Source organism: Drosophila sechellia, unplaced genomic scaffold (assembly GCF_004382195.2).
Source record: "Drosophila sechellia strain sech25 unplaced genomic scaffold, ASM438219v1 Y_47, whole genome shotgun sequence".
Lineage (NCBI taxonomy): Eukaryota > Metazoa > Arthropoda > Insecta > Diptera > Drosophilidae > Drosophila > Drosophila sechellia.
The window spans coordinates 15,624-33,597 of record NW_022611435.1 but is presented as its reverse complement, the minus strand read 5'-3'; the positions used below and the strand labels follow the sequence as shown (position 1 = coordinate 33,597).

At 37.3% G+C, this 17,974-nt stretch overlaps 1 protein-coding gene across 1 annotated transcript; it reads left to right on the top strand.

Annotated features, from left to right (window-relative positions):
- The first annotated feature begins 4,574 nt into the window (after nucleotides 1-4,574).
- On the top strand, nucleotides 4,575-6,362 carry LOC116803519 (WD repeat-containing protein on Y chromosome-like). Its single transcript, XM_032727192.1, has one exon. The coding sequence runs from the start codon at nucleotides 5,692-5,694 to the stop codon at nucleotides 6,313-6,315; it is 624 nt and encodes a 207-aa protein (XP_032583083.1). The 5' UTR covers nucleotides 4,575-5,691; the 3' UTR covers nucleotides 6,316-6,362.
- Nucleotides 6,363-17,974: the final 11,612 nt, after the last annotated feature.

Below are 17,974 nucleotides of genomic sequence, written 5' to 3'. Positions count from 1 at the left end.
CTGTCTATATTTTATGTCAACTTCAAAATCATGCCTATTCTTATTAAGATATTCGATCTTGTCGATTTTTTCTTGTTGTACGTTAAAGTCTAGACTACCTGCATATTGAAAAATGACCGCTGGATATCGTTTAGTACTAATATGTTTTGTTTTGTGATTGTATAAGTTAGGTTTGGTCCTATTGTCCAGAGGTCCTTCCGATGGGTGGCTCCGGCAGATAGGTGTCCACGTAGATAGTTGATCCCTTGGTCCTGATTTTAGTCAGGCGGAATGTCTTCTTACGCAGATTATGGTGGAGGGCGTAAATTTTCACCCTTTGCTGGACACTGGCCTTCGGGCTCAGCGTGGATAAATTATATCAAATGCAATTGGTTTTACGGCAGAAGACGGAGTAGCTTGTTCTTTATTTATAAAGTGATCGCTTAGAACTGAATACAAAAAAGTGGAAAAATATGAATCTACCCTAGCTTTAATGCATCACGCCATAAACCCATGGTCGGCAAGCCGACTCAGCATTTATGCAGCGCATTTCGATACCCCGGAAGATGGGTATCCTATTGCCACTGCTGACCGTTCTTAGCGCAGAGCGCTGAACTCAGTTGGGGCGCGTCAGCATTATTTATCTAGAGCTACTTAGTTGCTAAGATAATTTTAACGTAAACTTATGCTCTGTTAGTTGTTAACTACTCCCCCCTTCAGATTATGACCGTCCCCGGTTATATTGAGTTTATCGATGGTTTGTTGTATTAAGATGGAGGCTCGCCTTTCCTTAATGACAAAAAAAGGATGAGTGAACCAATCAGAGCAACGTTCAGAATCACTCCAGCCGCGAACCAAAGTTTAGGGGAGCCCGCGGCGTAAACCTCGTCCTTGAACCCTTGGATAAAGCGCAGATTGTCGTTGTTCATGCGTTGTAGCAAGGGCATGCTCAATACCGGGTCATGGCCGACGATGTTCAGTAGTGGTGATCTTGCTACGCCAGGCTGCCTATCTAATGTCGTTTGAAAATTTATGAATTCCGATCCGTTGACGGTAGCTGACCGCTCGAAGGTTATTAGGTGCATTCCTTTGACGAGAACCTCTGGGCCGCCGTCCGTGCTGACGCGGCCTGTCGCTTCGTTAATGACAACGATGACGTCATCTATAGGCACTACTGTTCCCAGGTTGCTGGGTTGAGTGTAGCACTGGGCTGGGATTCCCGCATGGAGCGGGCGCAGGTTTCGCGTCGCGACCGCTCACAGAAGGTGTTGTGCGTGGTTTCCGTGCACTCTGTGACCGCAAAGGTGCCTTCTTCACATTCTGCCAAAATGTCATCGTCGAGCCGTAGGATTATTTGACTATGTGATACCGTGTATATGAGGACCTTTTTACTTCTCTAGGGTACGCTATTAGTATATGGATAATATTATCGGACCGGAGAACTCTAATTTTAGCTGCTTCTAATAAACTAACTATTGGAGTGTCTTGTTTAATTAGTGATTTCAGATCGGCATGACCAAGGATAGTGGGATTTATTATATCAGCCTTAGCCAATGTTATGGTGAGAATTAAATTGTGTATCTCTGTTGTCAGCATTCTATTTCTCGCTAGTAGTGCTTCATACAGGTGCGGGGTGTCAACCAAATTGTTATTCCGGGCCTTAATAATTTTATTAATGGTGTCGGTCAGTTTGTTTATCCGTTATTGAGTCTCTGAATTTATGTTAATATATTATATTATAATATAATATAATATAATATAATATAATATAATATAATATAATATAATATAATATAATATAATATAATATAAAAAAAAAAAAAAAAAAAAAAAAAAATATAATATAATATAATAAATATAATATAATATAATATAATATATATAATATAATATAATATAATATAATATAATATAATATATAATATAATATAATATAATATAATATAATATAATATAATATAATATAATATAATATAATATAATATAATATAATATAATATAATATATATAATATAATATAATATAATATAATATAATATAATATAATATAATATAATATAATATAATATAATATAATATAATATAATATAATATAATATAATATAATATAATATAATATAATATAATATAATATAATATAATATAATATAATATAATATAATATAATATAATATAATATAATATAATATAATATAATATAATATAATATAATATAATATAATATAATATATAATATAATATATATAATATAATATAATATAATATAATATAATATAATATAATATATAATATAATATAATATAATATAATATAATATAATATAATATAATATAATATAATATAATATAATATATATATATAATATAATATAATATAATATAATATAATATAATATAATATATATATAATATAATATAATATAATATAATATAATATAATATAATATAATATAATATATATAATATAATATAATATAATATATATATAATATAATATAATATAATATATATATAATATAATATAATATAATATATATATAATATATATAATATAATATAATATAATATAATATAATATAATATAATATAATATAATATAATATAATATAATATAATATAATATAATATAATATAATATAATATAATATAATATAATATAATATAATATATATAATATAATATAATATAATATTATATTAATATAAAAATAAATATAATATAATATAATATAAAATATAAATAATATAATATAATATAATATAATATAATATAATATAATATAATATAATATAATATAATATTATATAATATAATATAAAATAATATAATATAATACAATATAATATAATATAATATATAATATAATATAATATAATATAATATAATATAATATAATATTATATAATATAATATAATATAAATAATATAATATAATATAATATAATATAATATAATATAATATAATATAATAGAATATAATATAATATAATATTATATAATATAATATAATATAATATAATATAATATAATATAATATAATATAATATAATATAATATAATATAATGTAATGTAAATATAATGTAATATAATGTAAAATAATGTAATATAATGTAATATAATGTAATATAATGTAATATAATATAATATAATATAATGTAATATAATATAATATAATTTAATTTAATATTTTATTATTAAATGATAATCATAAGTTATATTTTATACGTAATATTTATTATTGTTTCATAAAAATTTTATTATTTTAATGTCATCAGAATTTTCTTTAATAAATTAAATTTTTCGGTTGTTATACTTGATTGGTCTTTTCGTTAATGAAATATAATTTTGGTTATCTTCATGTCTATTATGTATGGTAGCAGCCGAAGTGGGAGATTCACCGTAGACATTGCTGGCGCAATACACTAGAATAACTGCCCTGGAAGAATATTCGAAATGGTCGCATTAAGATCCTCGTTCAACCAGCCAATTATGGTTATTAATCTTTTGCGCTATATCAGGGAAAACTCGCTGAATAAGCTTCACTTTTGAGTATGTGATGTGATAGAAATCTGTAGGTAATGTGATGAATCCGGTCGAGGTGTCCACTGCAACTTTTTTATTTCCAATATCTAACAACTGCTTCGCAAACACATTTGAACTTTCATCTTGTTGCAAAAAATCTCGCATGTTAGTTAAGTCAAAGACACTAGAATAACAATATTCGTAACGTCATACAATTTTTTGGCACGCGATTTTTTGGCCATGGCTCTAGAGGTGGCTACAGGCTCTCTCGAGTTTTTGTTCGAGGGAGAAAGAGCGGAGAGCGCTACAGCAAGCAGCTCTTTTCTACGCCTACAGTAACAGCAGACAACTGTATGTGTGCACACGTATGCTCATCCATTGTAAATTTGACAAAATATGCCCTTCACCTTAGAAGTTCGTTGACTTTAAATCTATATTATTTTTTATTAATTGACACCATGCGAAAAATTCTTGTTTTGCATTGCCTTAACGTTTTTTTTTATTTAAAGAAAGCTTAGAAATAGTAATAGCCGAATCTATGTACATCACAAAATAAATTTCGAAAATGATTGTATTAGAATACTTGTCATTATGGTATTCAGCTTGCGACGTGACAAAAATTAATAAGGCAGTGATTGTTGAGTGCTTGTGTCCGCACTTCGTGCCTCCAGATATGACTTTTGCAATAAGCAGTTTTAATATTATTATTTATTTTATTAATTTTTATTTTCTACTACGTATTATTATTTTTTATAAATTATTTTGAGTGGGAAGAATAGCGCGCCATCGTCATATTGCTACGAAATTGGCCACAACTCCAAATATGTAAATTAGTTTCTTTATATCAGAATTGATTTCGGCACGAAAATCGTCTTCTAGCACAACACGCACACATATACGCGTTCTCGTCTCTTGTTTTTACTCACACAACCAAGAAAATTATATTTTTAGATTTCTTACGCTCCCAGTAAGCGAGCGGAAAGAGAGCAAATTTGGCCTTCACCAAAAAAGTGGCTGCATAGTGCCAAACCAATGCATGGCCGTTACGCATCTTGTTATTCTAGTGTCTTTGGTTAAGTGAAGTGTCTTTACGTACTGCCACAAATTTGATGATTTTAGGCATGCATTTAGTTCATCAGCAACAGTTGATCGGGGAATAACTGGAAGAGTCTGACTAAAATCCTGACAACAGAATCGTGGCCCTACCAAAAATATATTGGTTGTCACGAATATCTTTCAACGTTCTGTCCTGTGCCTCCTGTGCATCCCAAAAAATCAATATGAATACCTCTAGGATCTTGGCCATTGCGCTATTTTTGGCGATGTTGCTAATTGGTGTTTCGGTAATTTGCATGTTTAGTGGTAATTTAAAGGCAAAATGTAGAGTTCGCCCGCCTTCTAGCAGAGTCTATTCAGCTATTCCAGATGAAGCCAACGCTAGAGCATCATCATTGCCAAAAGCAATGAAATTAAAAACGTTTTTCCGGTTCCTTCAGGAGTATCAAGGAAATAAATTCCACCAGATCCACTCTTCACAGCTTCTATATAAGTGTCGTACGCAAATCTTTGTTGTTGATTTAATTGTGGGACATTTGTACGAACTGTTTCGGCCAATTATTCAATGTCGTACTGATGTTCTCTTTGCAACTCGTGGTTTAATGCATCGTGCATATGATGCATAAGATAAAAATTGACTGTCCATTTTATTTAGAAAACGTTTGTTCTGTTTCCAGGATTTTCCAGGCTATTTTTGGAACCTTCCCTTTTAAACCTTCCCTAGACCTCCACGAATAATTCAAGACCAAGGTGAGATAAATCCGTTCAGCCGTTCTCGAGTTATACTATATTATATGATATTATATTATTTTATAATTATTATTATATTATATTTTTTTACGTTTACTTACCAAATCATCTGGTCGGAAGACGATTATCCTGTACCTTTGCTTTCCTGCCGTCTTCCACGCCCTTTTCTGTAACAGTGGGATCAGCAATCCATCCTGAAACGCGTGGCTTGACACTTTGTAGGTGTTGTGCAAGAATATTCTCTTAATGTTGTCGTTCGAACGAACGATATATATATTATAATATATATTATAATTTAATGAGTAGGCCTGAAAAGTAAAGTCATACTTAAATATACAATACAAAATCCTTATGAGGCTTAGTTAACTATTAAAACTTTCTGAAATGTCTGTAATATTTAATGCGAGTGTAAATACTAATAGCGCTGTTGAGTATCAGACAATATCATCCACACAAAGTCATTTAGCGGAGGAGCAGTCGGAGCGCTTGCACAAGTGGATTTCAAATGATCAACTCGAGAAACTTCATTCGGCGTTTCTTAACACTCCCGAGCGTCATGGTGGCATTGATGAATTGCGTATCATACTTGAAGAACTAGACATAACGTTCAATGATTCAATGTATACACGGCTCTTTTTAAAGATTAATCAGAATCGTGATTTTAAGGTGGATTGGAATGAGTTTGTATCTTATTTAATATTTGGCTTTCAAGAGGAGGATCCGAGCAGCCAAAAGGAGTCTTTAATTTTACCAATCTCCGGACCCCCAATGGTTAGGAAATCAGAACACCGTTCAGCTATATGTTGTTTGGCCCTCCTCAAAGCCAAATCGGACCAAATACCAATTGATGAAGTAACCGAGACTATTAACTTTTCCTTTGGCGGTGAGGATTCTCCAGAAGCTTCTGGAATGTGGGTCACGGCCAGCCACGAGGGAATGATGCGTTTTTGGACATCTCATATGGAACCAATTCGAACTGCATCGTCGGAAAGCAGTAAGTTTAAATAAAATATTTTACGTTATAAAAAACATATCCATTCCATTTTGTAAATATATTTTATATATATTATATCTTCGTTGAAACGATCTTTTTTTTTGGAGTAACTAATTCTATTTATTAAGATTTCAAAAGGAATCGTTCAGTAATTCCTCTGAACTTAACCTAATGTGTGATAAAGATAAATGAGACCAAGTGGTATCTTAATTATAAAGTACAAAAGAAAATGTAATATGTTATGTTATCCTCCGGGTAAGGAGATCACTGGGGTGTACCCTCTTCAGTCTTCGGAGAGAGATGGGATCAGCTAGGATAGTTGCTAGTCGGTTCGGGTGGGCCATAAGCCTGTCGGCATAACGGCTGCTGTGGAAATTAATCTGATCCCCAAGAAGGGTAACTTTCAGATCTCTTTCGATGACTATGTTCGTCACGTACCAGGGGAGCCCAGATGCGTGACGTGCAGCTCTTGACTGGACCACACGGAGCCTATTAAGCTGGGATTTGGCGGCAGTTCCCCACACCTGGATGGCATAACTCCACGTTGGAGCGAGAATGGCTTTGATTAAAAGAGCCTTAGAGCTCATTTGAAGTTTGCTGGAGTGGAAGAGCCAGTCGAGCTTTTTTAGCTTCGCCAGTGACTTTGATTTGACCGACGTGATGTGGGCCCCCCAGGTCAGTCTCCGATCTAGATGAACTCCTAGGTAGCAGTGCGATCTAGCATTGGTGATAGGGCTTCCATTGAAGGTCAGATCTGTGCAGGTTCCGGGTCGCAGGGAAAAAGTTACACAGGCTGACTTTGAGGAGTTAATGGCCACATTCCATTTGGCAGTCCATTTTTCGATTGCGTGCAGCCAATCCTGGACCGCGTTGGAGGCAGTTTGCAGTGAAGGATGAGACGCCAGCATGGCAGTGTCATCGGCGTAAGTGGCCAGGAGCAGCTGAGCCGGGGGGACTTCGGCGTTGTTTGCGGGAGATGGCATGTCAGCAGTGTACAGGGTGTATAGGAAGGGCCCAAGAACACTTCCCTGTGGAACTCCTGCATGAATCTCCTCCAGGCTGGATCGAGCATCACGCACTGCAACGTCGAACGTCCGATTAGAGATGAACGATCTCAGGATGGCATAGTAGGGAGCAGGAAGGAGAGTTTTCATCTTGTATAGAAGGCCCTCATGCCACACCTTGTCAAACGCTTGCTTCACGTCTAGAAAGACGCCGACCGTGTAGAGTTTGTGCTCGAAGCCATGCGTCACCTGGTTTACCAGTCGATGTATTTGTTCAGGGCAGCCGTGGGACTTCCTGAAACCAAATTGGTGTGGAGGTATATGGTTCACTACTTGCGGCAGTTCCATCAGGCGGGCTAAGAGTATTCTCTCAAAAATCTTAGAGAATGTTGATAGCAGGCTGATTGGGCGATATGCATCGATCTGCGTTGGCGGCTTTCCGGCTTTAGGTATCATAATGATACGTGCTCGCTTCCATTGCCTTGGAAAGTGCCCTAGCCTTAGCATGGCATTAAAAATTTTTACTAAGGCTAGGACTCCTTTGCGTGGCAGAGACTTCGCAGCACGGTTGTCGATACTATCGTAACCAGGGGTTTTCTTGATGTGTAGCGCCTTCAGCTGCATCATGACTTCCTGCGGAGTGGTATGCCTAATGGGGCGAGCCGGTACAGTCGGGGCGTCCAGAAAATTATTGATTTCTACGCGGTTTGAGTCGTCTGTTAGGTTGAAGGGCAAGAAGGTGGAGGTCAGGTGCAAAGCAAATGCCCTCGCTTTTTCATCGTCCGTCTTGAGCCAGAGGCCACTTTGACTCAGGATGGGAGATTGAAACATCGGCTGCCTCTTGATATTTCTTGTGAGCCTCCATAACGAGAAGTTGCTGTTGTTATCTGGGCCAATACCCTCAAGCAGGGTATCCAGATTATCTCGTCGGGTCCTGGCTAGCAAACGATGCAGTCTGTTTGTGGTACTAGAGTATAGCTGCTTGATGTTCGGATCTCCTGTGGCGATATACCGTCTCCTGAGGCTCCTTTTGTGGGAGAGCAGCTCCCTAGCCTCCAAGCTCAAGATGGGAGCCCTCCTTGCGGTCGTGTGACGAGCTTGATGTGGGGGAGGTGTGGCCCTCCGTGCTGCTTCCGCGATTGTAGCTACGAGGTAATCTACATAAGCTTCCAGACTACTGCATGTGTCAATGGGGATGTTGAGATCAACTGTGGCCTCAATGTGCTCCTTGAAGGCCACAGTATTTGCAGTAGGTGACAGCATTTTAGTGACACCTTTGAAAAGCTGAGCGTCTTCATCCAGCACAAACAGCAGGGGGAGATGGTCAGACGACAGTTCTGTCAGGGTTTGCACGTTGATTTCTTGCTGTCTGAATCCTTTGGAGATCCCGAAATCAATTGCACTTGGAGTGACACTTGTTCGAAAGGGATAGCAAGTAGCTTCTCCAGTTGCAACAATGTCAATACCTTTGCCCGCCAGAGCGGAGAGCAGCACCCTGCCTCTAGTGCACATCCTGTAGTTTCCCCACCATCTGTGCTTTGCGTTCCAATCACCTGCCGCAAGGAACTTTGTGCCAAATTGAGAGATGATAAGCTCAACGTCAGCCTCCGTCCACCTGAGGTTAGGAGGGCAGTATACTGAGGCAATGTTAAAAGTACCCCTGCTTGCCGTCAGCTGGATAACTGCTGCCTGGATGTGATTTTCCGACAGGGTGGAGAAGAGTTGATGGGAGATGAGTGATCTAATAAGGATCGCCGCACCTCCGGGCTGTCATCCGGGTGGTTGGCAGTGTGGAGGGTAAAGCCAGGAATTCTAAAAGTGGACCGGGAAACGAAGTGGGTTTCCGACAGCAGGAGGATGTCGATTTCGTGAAGCTCGATGAAGGCGAGGATCTCATTGGTCTTCGAGGAGGCCCCATTGGCATTCCAAGCTGCTATCTTAAGAGGACCCATTTTGAGCAGCAGAAGGGAAGGTGCGATTTTGCATGAGCAGTTGCATTAGTGTTTCAACTAGTGACAACATCCTGTCAAGCCTAGAAAACAGTTGTTCCAGCTTAGACTCAAGGTTGGCGCTTGCAGGGGGGACAGTAACGGCAGGCTTGGCGACGGGCTGACTTCCTCTGACTATACTAGCAAAGGAAGGCTTACCAGACATAAGGACTGGTGGACTGGGTTGGTGTACTCCTCTTGCAGGACCAGAAACAGAGGGTTCATTGACTTTCCGTTGATGTTTGCGGTTAGAAGCCTCTAGCAGGTATTTTTTGCAACCTTTAAAGTTTGCTGCATGGGGGCCGCCACAGTGAAAACAGAATCTGGCCTCGTCCTGTTCCAGCTTGCACTCTGCAGTGGGGTGATTTTCTCCGCATTCTCTGCATATATAGTGCCGAGAACAATATGCCTTGGTATGACCATAGCCTTGGCACCTGTGGCATTGAATCGGTTCCGATTGTTTACGGGGTTTTTCCCAAGTTACCCTGTGCCTACAGACAACCGGTATGCCCTTTACTTGATTGTTGTTCTCAGCTTTTTTGAGGTCAATGAACCTCATATTAAGAGGAAGAGAGGTAGCCTTGTTGCGCGGAGTATAAATCCGTACAACGTTATGTCCTTCGTTCTGGAGGGCTGCGATGATATCCACCGATGGGACTCCGTGGTGAATATTGCGCATGACAATCTTGTAGGGTCGGTCCTCCGGTAGCTGATGGTGATGGAAAAGGGATCCTTTGTCGAGAAAGTGACGGGCCACCAGCCTATAGCTTTCTGGGGAGTTGCACTGAACAGCGCAATCTCCCGAATTCAGGGCCTTTATTGTATAGGAGTCTCCCACAAGAGCGTCCAGCTCGTCGCGAAATGATGTGAAGTTCACCACATTGGGAAACATCATTCTAGGTACCTTAGAGTGACGGCTTGATTTCGGGGCTGGTACAGTTTGGTGAGCACCTTTCAGCTGTTGTTTTTGTCCTGCTTTCCTTGCGGCACGGTTGAGGGCGGTATTCGAGGAGCATGGCTCGTCGTTGTCACTCGAAGATTCCACGCCCAGGACCATATCTTCCTTGTCGCTAAGGGCTTGGAAGCGATTGGCAGTGATTATAGCCGGCTTGTCAGACGCCACCTTTTTTACCATTTTAGGGGAGAGGACCGCACCTGCTCTCTTTATATTTCCTCTATTCCTAGATTTAAAGGAGACATCCTGCCAGCCGGAGGCAGATTGTGGCTTCGCAATTGAGCTGACAGATGCACTGTTGTGAGTTGTACTGGCAGTAGTAGAGCATACGTTACCGCTCAAGGAGGAGGTGAATATGTACGCAGACGAGATAGTCGAGCTGGTGGTGGTCAGTGTGAAGGTCGAGCTGCAGTAGGTATTAGAAATACTGGTAGTAGCGAAGGCTGGATCTTCACTCAGCCCGCTCTTTGTCAATTCCTTCCGAATCTCTTTAGGGCCAGCGCCAGCAATTAGCTTCATCGACTCATAATAGATAGATTTTTGCTGTGGATCGTTATCCATAATCAAAATCTGCCAGCTAAAAGCTTACAGTTCAAGCAGCAGAGTGTCTAAGACACAAGCGACCGCGTGGCCGCTGGGCAGCGGAGCCCCACTTCGTGCAAACAAATTCACGTTGAGTTCCACTACAATATCACAGATAGCGACTTAAGGGTCACTATTAACAATTTGTGCCACTATTTTGGATTTGATTTTAGTTTAAAAATTCACGAACAAAAAACTATAAACTCTGACCTACTGCTTGGCCTGCTCATTTCAATTTTGTAAATATATTTTATATATATTATATCTTCGTTGAAACGATCTAGACGTCTACCAAAATCTGTCCTTCCCTGTGTGTATTTTACATCAATCTGTCGAAACTTCAGGAATTGTTAAAGATATGAATCGATATTCCCATATAAGATTCCAAAAGAAATTTTAATACAAATTTTTTTCTGTATCGTAGTATTACTGTTACGCAGTAACATATAAGATTCCAAAAGAAATTTTAATACAAATTTTTTTCTGTATCGTAGTATTACTGTTACGCAGTATACGTAAAGTGTGAATACTTTACTTTAAATTTTGCTAATTGGTACCACGGCAACACCTCCAGCTAACCGATCTTGGTGCCATGCCGATAGACATGATATAGGAAAAAACATATAATCGAGTAAATATATAAATAAAAGAATATTATGAGCAGACAAGGTCAGAACTTGAGATAATATTATAGTCTATTCCAGTCAGAACATACTCTGTGGCGGTAATGTCACCCAAAGTTGAATATATCTACAATAAATGAATGATACAGAAATTTGTAGTAAATCTCCATGAATTTGATAAATTTATCCGACTAATAAAGACAGGACTTAAAATTTTAATAAAACTAAGCTTACAAATAAATCCTGTGAATTCGGGAACTACTATAGACTATAGATATTAAATATATAACTATAAATTATTTATCAGGATTTTTAGACGAGTCGATCTGGCCATGCCCGTCTGCCTTTCCGTGTAAGCTATGTGATTCCGGGAACTTTAAAACCTTAAAAGTTAAGATTAAGCATGTAGATTCTAAATACTTTTTTTTAAGATTTCTTACCAAATCATCATACCTGTTGCTTTCCTGCCGAATCCATCCTGAAACGTAAGGCTTGGCCCTTATACCCGTTGTTTGTAGAGTTACTATCAGTAGTCGAATCAATCTGCCCTTGTCTGGCTGACCTTCTGTCTGTCCATCAGTCTGTGTGAACGTCTCGATCTCAAGAACTATAAAAGCAAGATGGTTGAGAATAAGAATACAGAATCTAGATTCATAGACGCAGCGCAAGATTGTTGACCCACATTGGCATGCCCAGAGCCCGTACAAAACTATATTTTCATACTTTTATCAGTCTTATAAATTTCTATCCATTTTTCCAAAAAATTTTTCGAACGCCCACTATAACGCCCCAAAAGCGAACTAAACTGCCACGCCCTTGCTTTCGAACATTTTTCTATTATATTATACATATTTTTATTATATTATATTATATTATTTTATTTTATATTATGTCTATGTTCACAAGTACTATTAAACATGTCATCCAGATTCAACATGAAGATCCAGTATACCGTAAACCCTTCAAGTACCCCCAAAGCGTTGACCAAGAAGCCAACAAACAAATCAAAGAAATGATAAAACAAGAGATCGTTCGCAAATCAAAATCCTATTCGCAAATACTGTTCTCCTATTTGGGTGGTCCCCAAGAAGGCAGACGCCTCTGGGAAACAAAAACTCATGTTGGTAGTCCATTAAAGGAATCTATATGAGATAACTGTTAATGACAAATATCCCAAAAAAAATGCTCCAGCTACTTTTTAGAGATGTATGAATAATCTTCTGAAAGATTTGATCTACAAAGATTGTTTACTCTATTTAGACGATATTATTGTTTATTCCACTTCATTGAATGAGCACATTTTATCTCTAATGAAAGTCTTTTAGAAACTGAGAGAAGCCAACTTGAAACTGCAGCTAGATAAATGTGAATTCACGAAGAAAGAAACTGAATTCCTAGGGCACATTGTTACAACAAATGGGATCAAACCAAACCCGAACCAAACCAAAGCAATCACAAACTTTCCATTACCTAAGACACCTAAGCAAATAAAATAATTTTTGGGACTATGTGGGTTCTATCGCAAGTTCATTCCTAACTTTGCCAATATTTTTCAACCCATGACCCTCAAACGAAAGAAAGGTGCTGTAATATATATGAAATGAAAAGACTGAAATGTAAAGACTACGGATCATTTGAAACATCATACCCGATATCAATCTACCCTGGTTTTTTAAAGCCCTTTTCTCTAACAACTGACGCAAGTAATGTTGCTATTGGTGCAGTGGTATCACAGAACCATAAGCCCGTTTTTTATGCCAGCGGAACGCTGAACGAACACGAAATCAGTTATGCTATCAGTTGAGCTATTGAAAAAGAATTGTTAGCCATAGTTTGGGCTACAAAATATTTCAGGTCATATTTATTCGGCAGGCCATTTGAAATATTAAGTGATCACGAACCACTGGTAAGGCTCAATACTATCAAAGAACCGAACATGAAATTACAAAGGTGGAAAATAAAACTTAATGAGTTCGATTATATGATAAAATATCTTCTAGGCAAAGAAAATTATGTCGCGGATGATCTTTCCCGCACGAAGATAGAAGAAGTCATGGTTGGCGTAGACGCAACTATACTTCTCTAGACAAATGGAGATAGAAAAAGGCGAATTTGACACAACAAGTGTAAGTCACTTCTTTCAAAAACTAAAGATTAAAATAATCATGAACTCACCAAAGCCCTCATTAAAAAATATGTGTGCACCAAGAAGTGTTCAATTTACTTCCCTAATGATGAAGATTTTCTGATCTTCCAGAGGGCATTTACTGAAATCATAAGCCCTAAAAATTTCACAAAACTTTGTACCACAAAGCTAATTGACATACTAACTTTTGCGGAATTTAAGGACTTAATCCTAAAGAAACATAAGGAACTTTTACATCCAGGTATAGAAAAAACCATTAATTGGTTTAAAGAAAAATATTATTACTATATACTATTAAATACTATAATTCGAAATATTATCAATGAATGTGAAATCTGTAATCTGGCAAAAACAAAACATCGAGGCACAAAATTGACATATGAAACAATACCAGAAATATTTAACATAAGGGAAAAATATATATATAATTAAATGTTTGCAATACTCATATGTGAAAAAAATATAATTTTATTTCACTGAATGATTAAAATTTTTTATTTGTTGAAGAACACCGACCAATTACAATTAGGTCTCAAACTGAACTCATCTAATTATTCTGATTTTATTGACATTCAAGCCTCGGTATCGAGCTTTTCTGATATGGACTTTGGACTTAAGGGATCTGATCAAGTGAAGAGAAAGAGCTTTGGAGTTGCTGACTTTAATTGTCTTTGGATTTCTCTTGGATTCAAGTGCATTCGCTCTTGGATACAAGTACTCTTAGATTTTTATAGTTTTGTTTATTGAAATCTAATACTTTTGTTTTCGGGATTGTGAGTCCGAGCTTTGAACGTGGGAACATGACGATGGGGTGAGGGCTTAGGCAAGAAATGTTTAAATTAGGGGACGGATGTTTAGTCTACCAGTGGGTGACTTATTTGGAGTAGGGAATTTTCCACTCAACGCAGACTTGAGGATCATATGACTAGTTGAATATATTCATTGACATCTGTTTCTAGGTGCGAATGTTCATCTTTTTGTTTACAATATTTGACAATAATTTTCTTAGGTATATTTTTAAGCTTATATGCTAAATACAGAGTCAAACTAATTATCATGGTGACAAATGTTGTAATTTGAAAAAAAGTTATAGTGGTGTTTTACATGGGATTTTATCATTTATTTTCTTTGTAAGTGATTTATTGGTTCTAAACGTGTAACATTGTTGGTGATATAAATGGTTTGTGTAAAATTTGCTAGATTATTAGAAATTAGCAACTCATCTATTTGCATGGTACAATTTTTAATTTTAATAATGTTGTTTCATGAGATTAATATTTTGTTATTTGTACAATCTTGGTTGTCAACTGTTTCAGGAATATTCCATGTTAAAAGTATATTTGGTTCTATATAGATTATTTGGAAATTTCTATGGGTTTTAGTGTATATGCATTGAGTTTGCTCTTGTTTTATAAGTCCAACAATACATTTGTCTAATATTACTTTATGAAATACTTGGTTATTGAATATCGAATATTTGCTCGGTTAGAATTCATCTGGGTACGGAACTATTTGAAATATCGGAACTTTGGGGACCTCGCTAGGAACGTGGGAAATAATCAAAATTTCGTTCGTGTCTGTCTTGAGCCAAGTTGATCTTTTTATCTTTAGTATTTTCTCCGAATTTACGTTTTTCAAATAATCGTGTTTTAGTAATTTTGGGTTAAAGATTCCTAGTCTAGTTAATTGCATACTTAACTCTATATCTTCTATGTATTCTGTGAACTGTTGTAGGTTGAATATAAGTATCGCAATTTGTTGGTTTTGTTATTTTTCTAACTTGAGCTTATAAATTATGTCAATACAGCTGTTGATTATGTCGACAATCATACTTAGATCATGGGTTTTCACGGAGTCTTCTGACTTGTTATTAATTTTTTCTTCTAGCACTTCCCTATCGTCTTCATCTAATGTACCGAATAAGTATTTATAAGCTTTCCCTACTACGTTTAAAAGACCTCTTTTGCTTCGCTGAATAATTCTTAAACCATTTATTTCCCGTTTTAGTTTATCGACTAAATATTGTATCTGTGGTACATTGGGATAATCATTTGCTTCAGTTACTAGGTTTTCGAACATAAGCATTGTCTTTGTTATGTTTATACTCAAATAATGGTATTCATAGCTGGTTGGAATTTCCATTGTTCCAGTTTGGAATATAAGATATCCATTCTTCGCACTTATTGGGTTTACTTCGATATTGCTGCATTGCAACCATGGTGATAAATGATAATATGCAACTAAGCATTATTAGGAATGTGCTATGTATCTTGCTCTTCATTGGTTGGTCTGGAATTATCGTATTTACCCTTATAAAATTTTCTCTGTTTCTTAAATTTTGATTTGTAATGAACGATTTTCCTGCCGCGGTTTGTCTCTTCAAAATGTTTATTACTGTCCACTTGTTCAATTTTCCCTGTCTTTTTAAATGGATTAGTGATTTTACTCTTTACGAGTGGAGCCTGTCTATATTTTATGTCAACTTCAAAATCATGCCTATTCTTATTAAGATATTCGATCTTGTCGATTTTTTCTTGTTGTACGTTAAAGTCTAGACTACCTGCATATTGAAAAATGACCGCTGGATATCGTTTAGTACTAATATGTTTTGTTTTGTGATTGTATAAGTTAGGTTTGGTCCTATTGTCCAGAGGTCCTTCCGATGGGTGGCTCCGGCAGATAGGTGTCCACGTAGATAGTTGATCCCTTGGTCCTGATGTTAGTCAGGCGGAATGTCTTCTTACGCAGATTATGGTGGAGGGCGTGAATTTTCACCCTTTGCTGGACACTGGCCTTCGGGCTCAGCGTGGATAAATTATATCAAATGCAATTGGTTTTACGGCAGAAGACGGAGTAGCTTGTTCTTTATTTATAAAGTGATCGCTTAGAACTGAATACAAAAAAGTGGAAAAATATGAATCTACCCTAGCTTTAATGCATCACGCCATAAACCCATGGTCGGCAAGCCGACTCAGCATTTATGCAGCGCATTTCGATACCCCGGAAGATGGGTATCCTATTGCCACTGCTGACCGTTCTTAGCGCAGAGCGCTGAACTCAGTTGGGGCGCGTCAGCATTATTTATCTAGAGCTACTTAGTTGCTAAGATAATTTTAACGTAAACTTATGCTCTGTTAGTTGTTAACTACTCCCCCTTCAGATTATGACCGTCCCCGGTTATATTGAGTTTATCGATGGTTTGTTGTATTAAGATGGAGGCTCGCCTTTCCTTAATGACAAAAAAAGGATGAGTGAACCAATCAGAGCAACGTTCAGAATCACTCCAGCCGCGAACCAAAGTTTAGGGGAGCCCGCGGCGTAAACCTCGTCCTTGAACCCTTGGATAAAGCGCAGATTGTCGTTGTTCATGCGTTGTAGCAAGGGCATGCTAAATACCGGGTCATGGCCGACGATGTTCAGTAGTGGTGATCTTGCTACGCCAGGCTGCCTATCTAATGTCTTTTGAAAATTTATGAATTCCGATCCGTTGACGGTAGCTGACCGCTCGAAGGTTATTAGGTGCATTCCTTTGACGAGAACCTCTGGGCCGCCGTCCGTGCTGACGCGGCCTGTCGCTTCGTTAATGACAACGATGACGTCATCTATAGGCACTACTGTTCCCAGGTTGCTGGGTTGAGTGTAGCACTGGGCTGGGATTCCCGCATGGAGCGGGCGCAGGTTTCGCGTCGCGACCGCTCACAGAAGGTGTTGTGCGTGGTTTCCGTGCACTCTGTGACCGCAAAGGTGCCTTCTTCACATTCCGCCAAAATGTCATCGTCGAGCCGTAGGATTATTTGACTATGTGATACCGGGTATATGAGGACCTTTTTACTTCTCTAGGGTAGGCTATTAGTATATGGATAATATTATCGGACCGGAGAACTCTAATTTTAGCTGCTTCTAGTAAACTAACTATTGGAGTGTCTGGTTCAACTAGTGATTTCAGATCGGCATGACCAAGGATAGTGGGATTTATTATATCAGCCTTAGCCAATGTTATGGTTAGAATTAAATTGTGTATCTCTGTCGTCAGCATTCTATTTCTCGCTAGTAGTGCTTCATACAGGTGCGGGGTGTCAACCAAATTGTTATTCCGGGCCTTAATAATTTTATTAATGGTGTCGGTCAGTTTGTTTATCCGTTATTGAGTCTCTGAATTTATGTTAATCTGCCTGGAGTTTGAGTCCACTAGCTTAGATTCTGTCATCTTGATTTTTAGGAAATCTGAGGCATCAGGAGTTCCTGCAACTACCTTAAGAGCTGTACCTAACAAGTCTAAACTCCTCGCAATTCGGTGGTGTATTTTTAGAACGGACAACAAGTTTCTCAAATGATCTGTATCAACGTCTAGAAATTTGCGCATATGCGGCTGCGG

Excerpts from the sequence above, each read along its gene's own strand:
- LOC116803519 (XM_032727192.1), top strand. The coding sequence starts at position 5,692 with ATGTCTGTAATATTTAATGCGAGTGTAAATACTAATAGCGCTGTTGAG.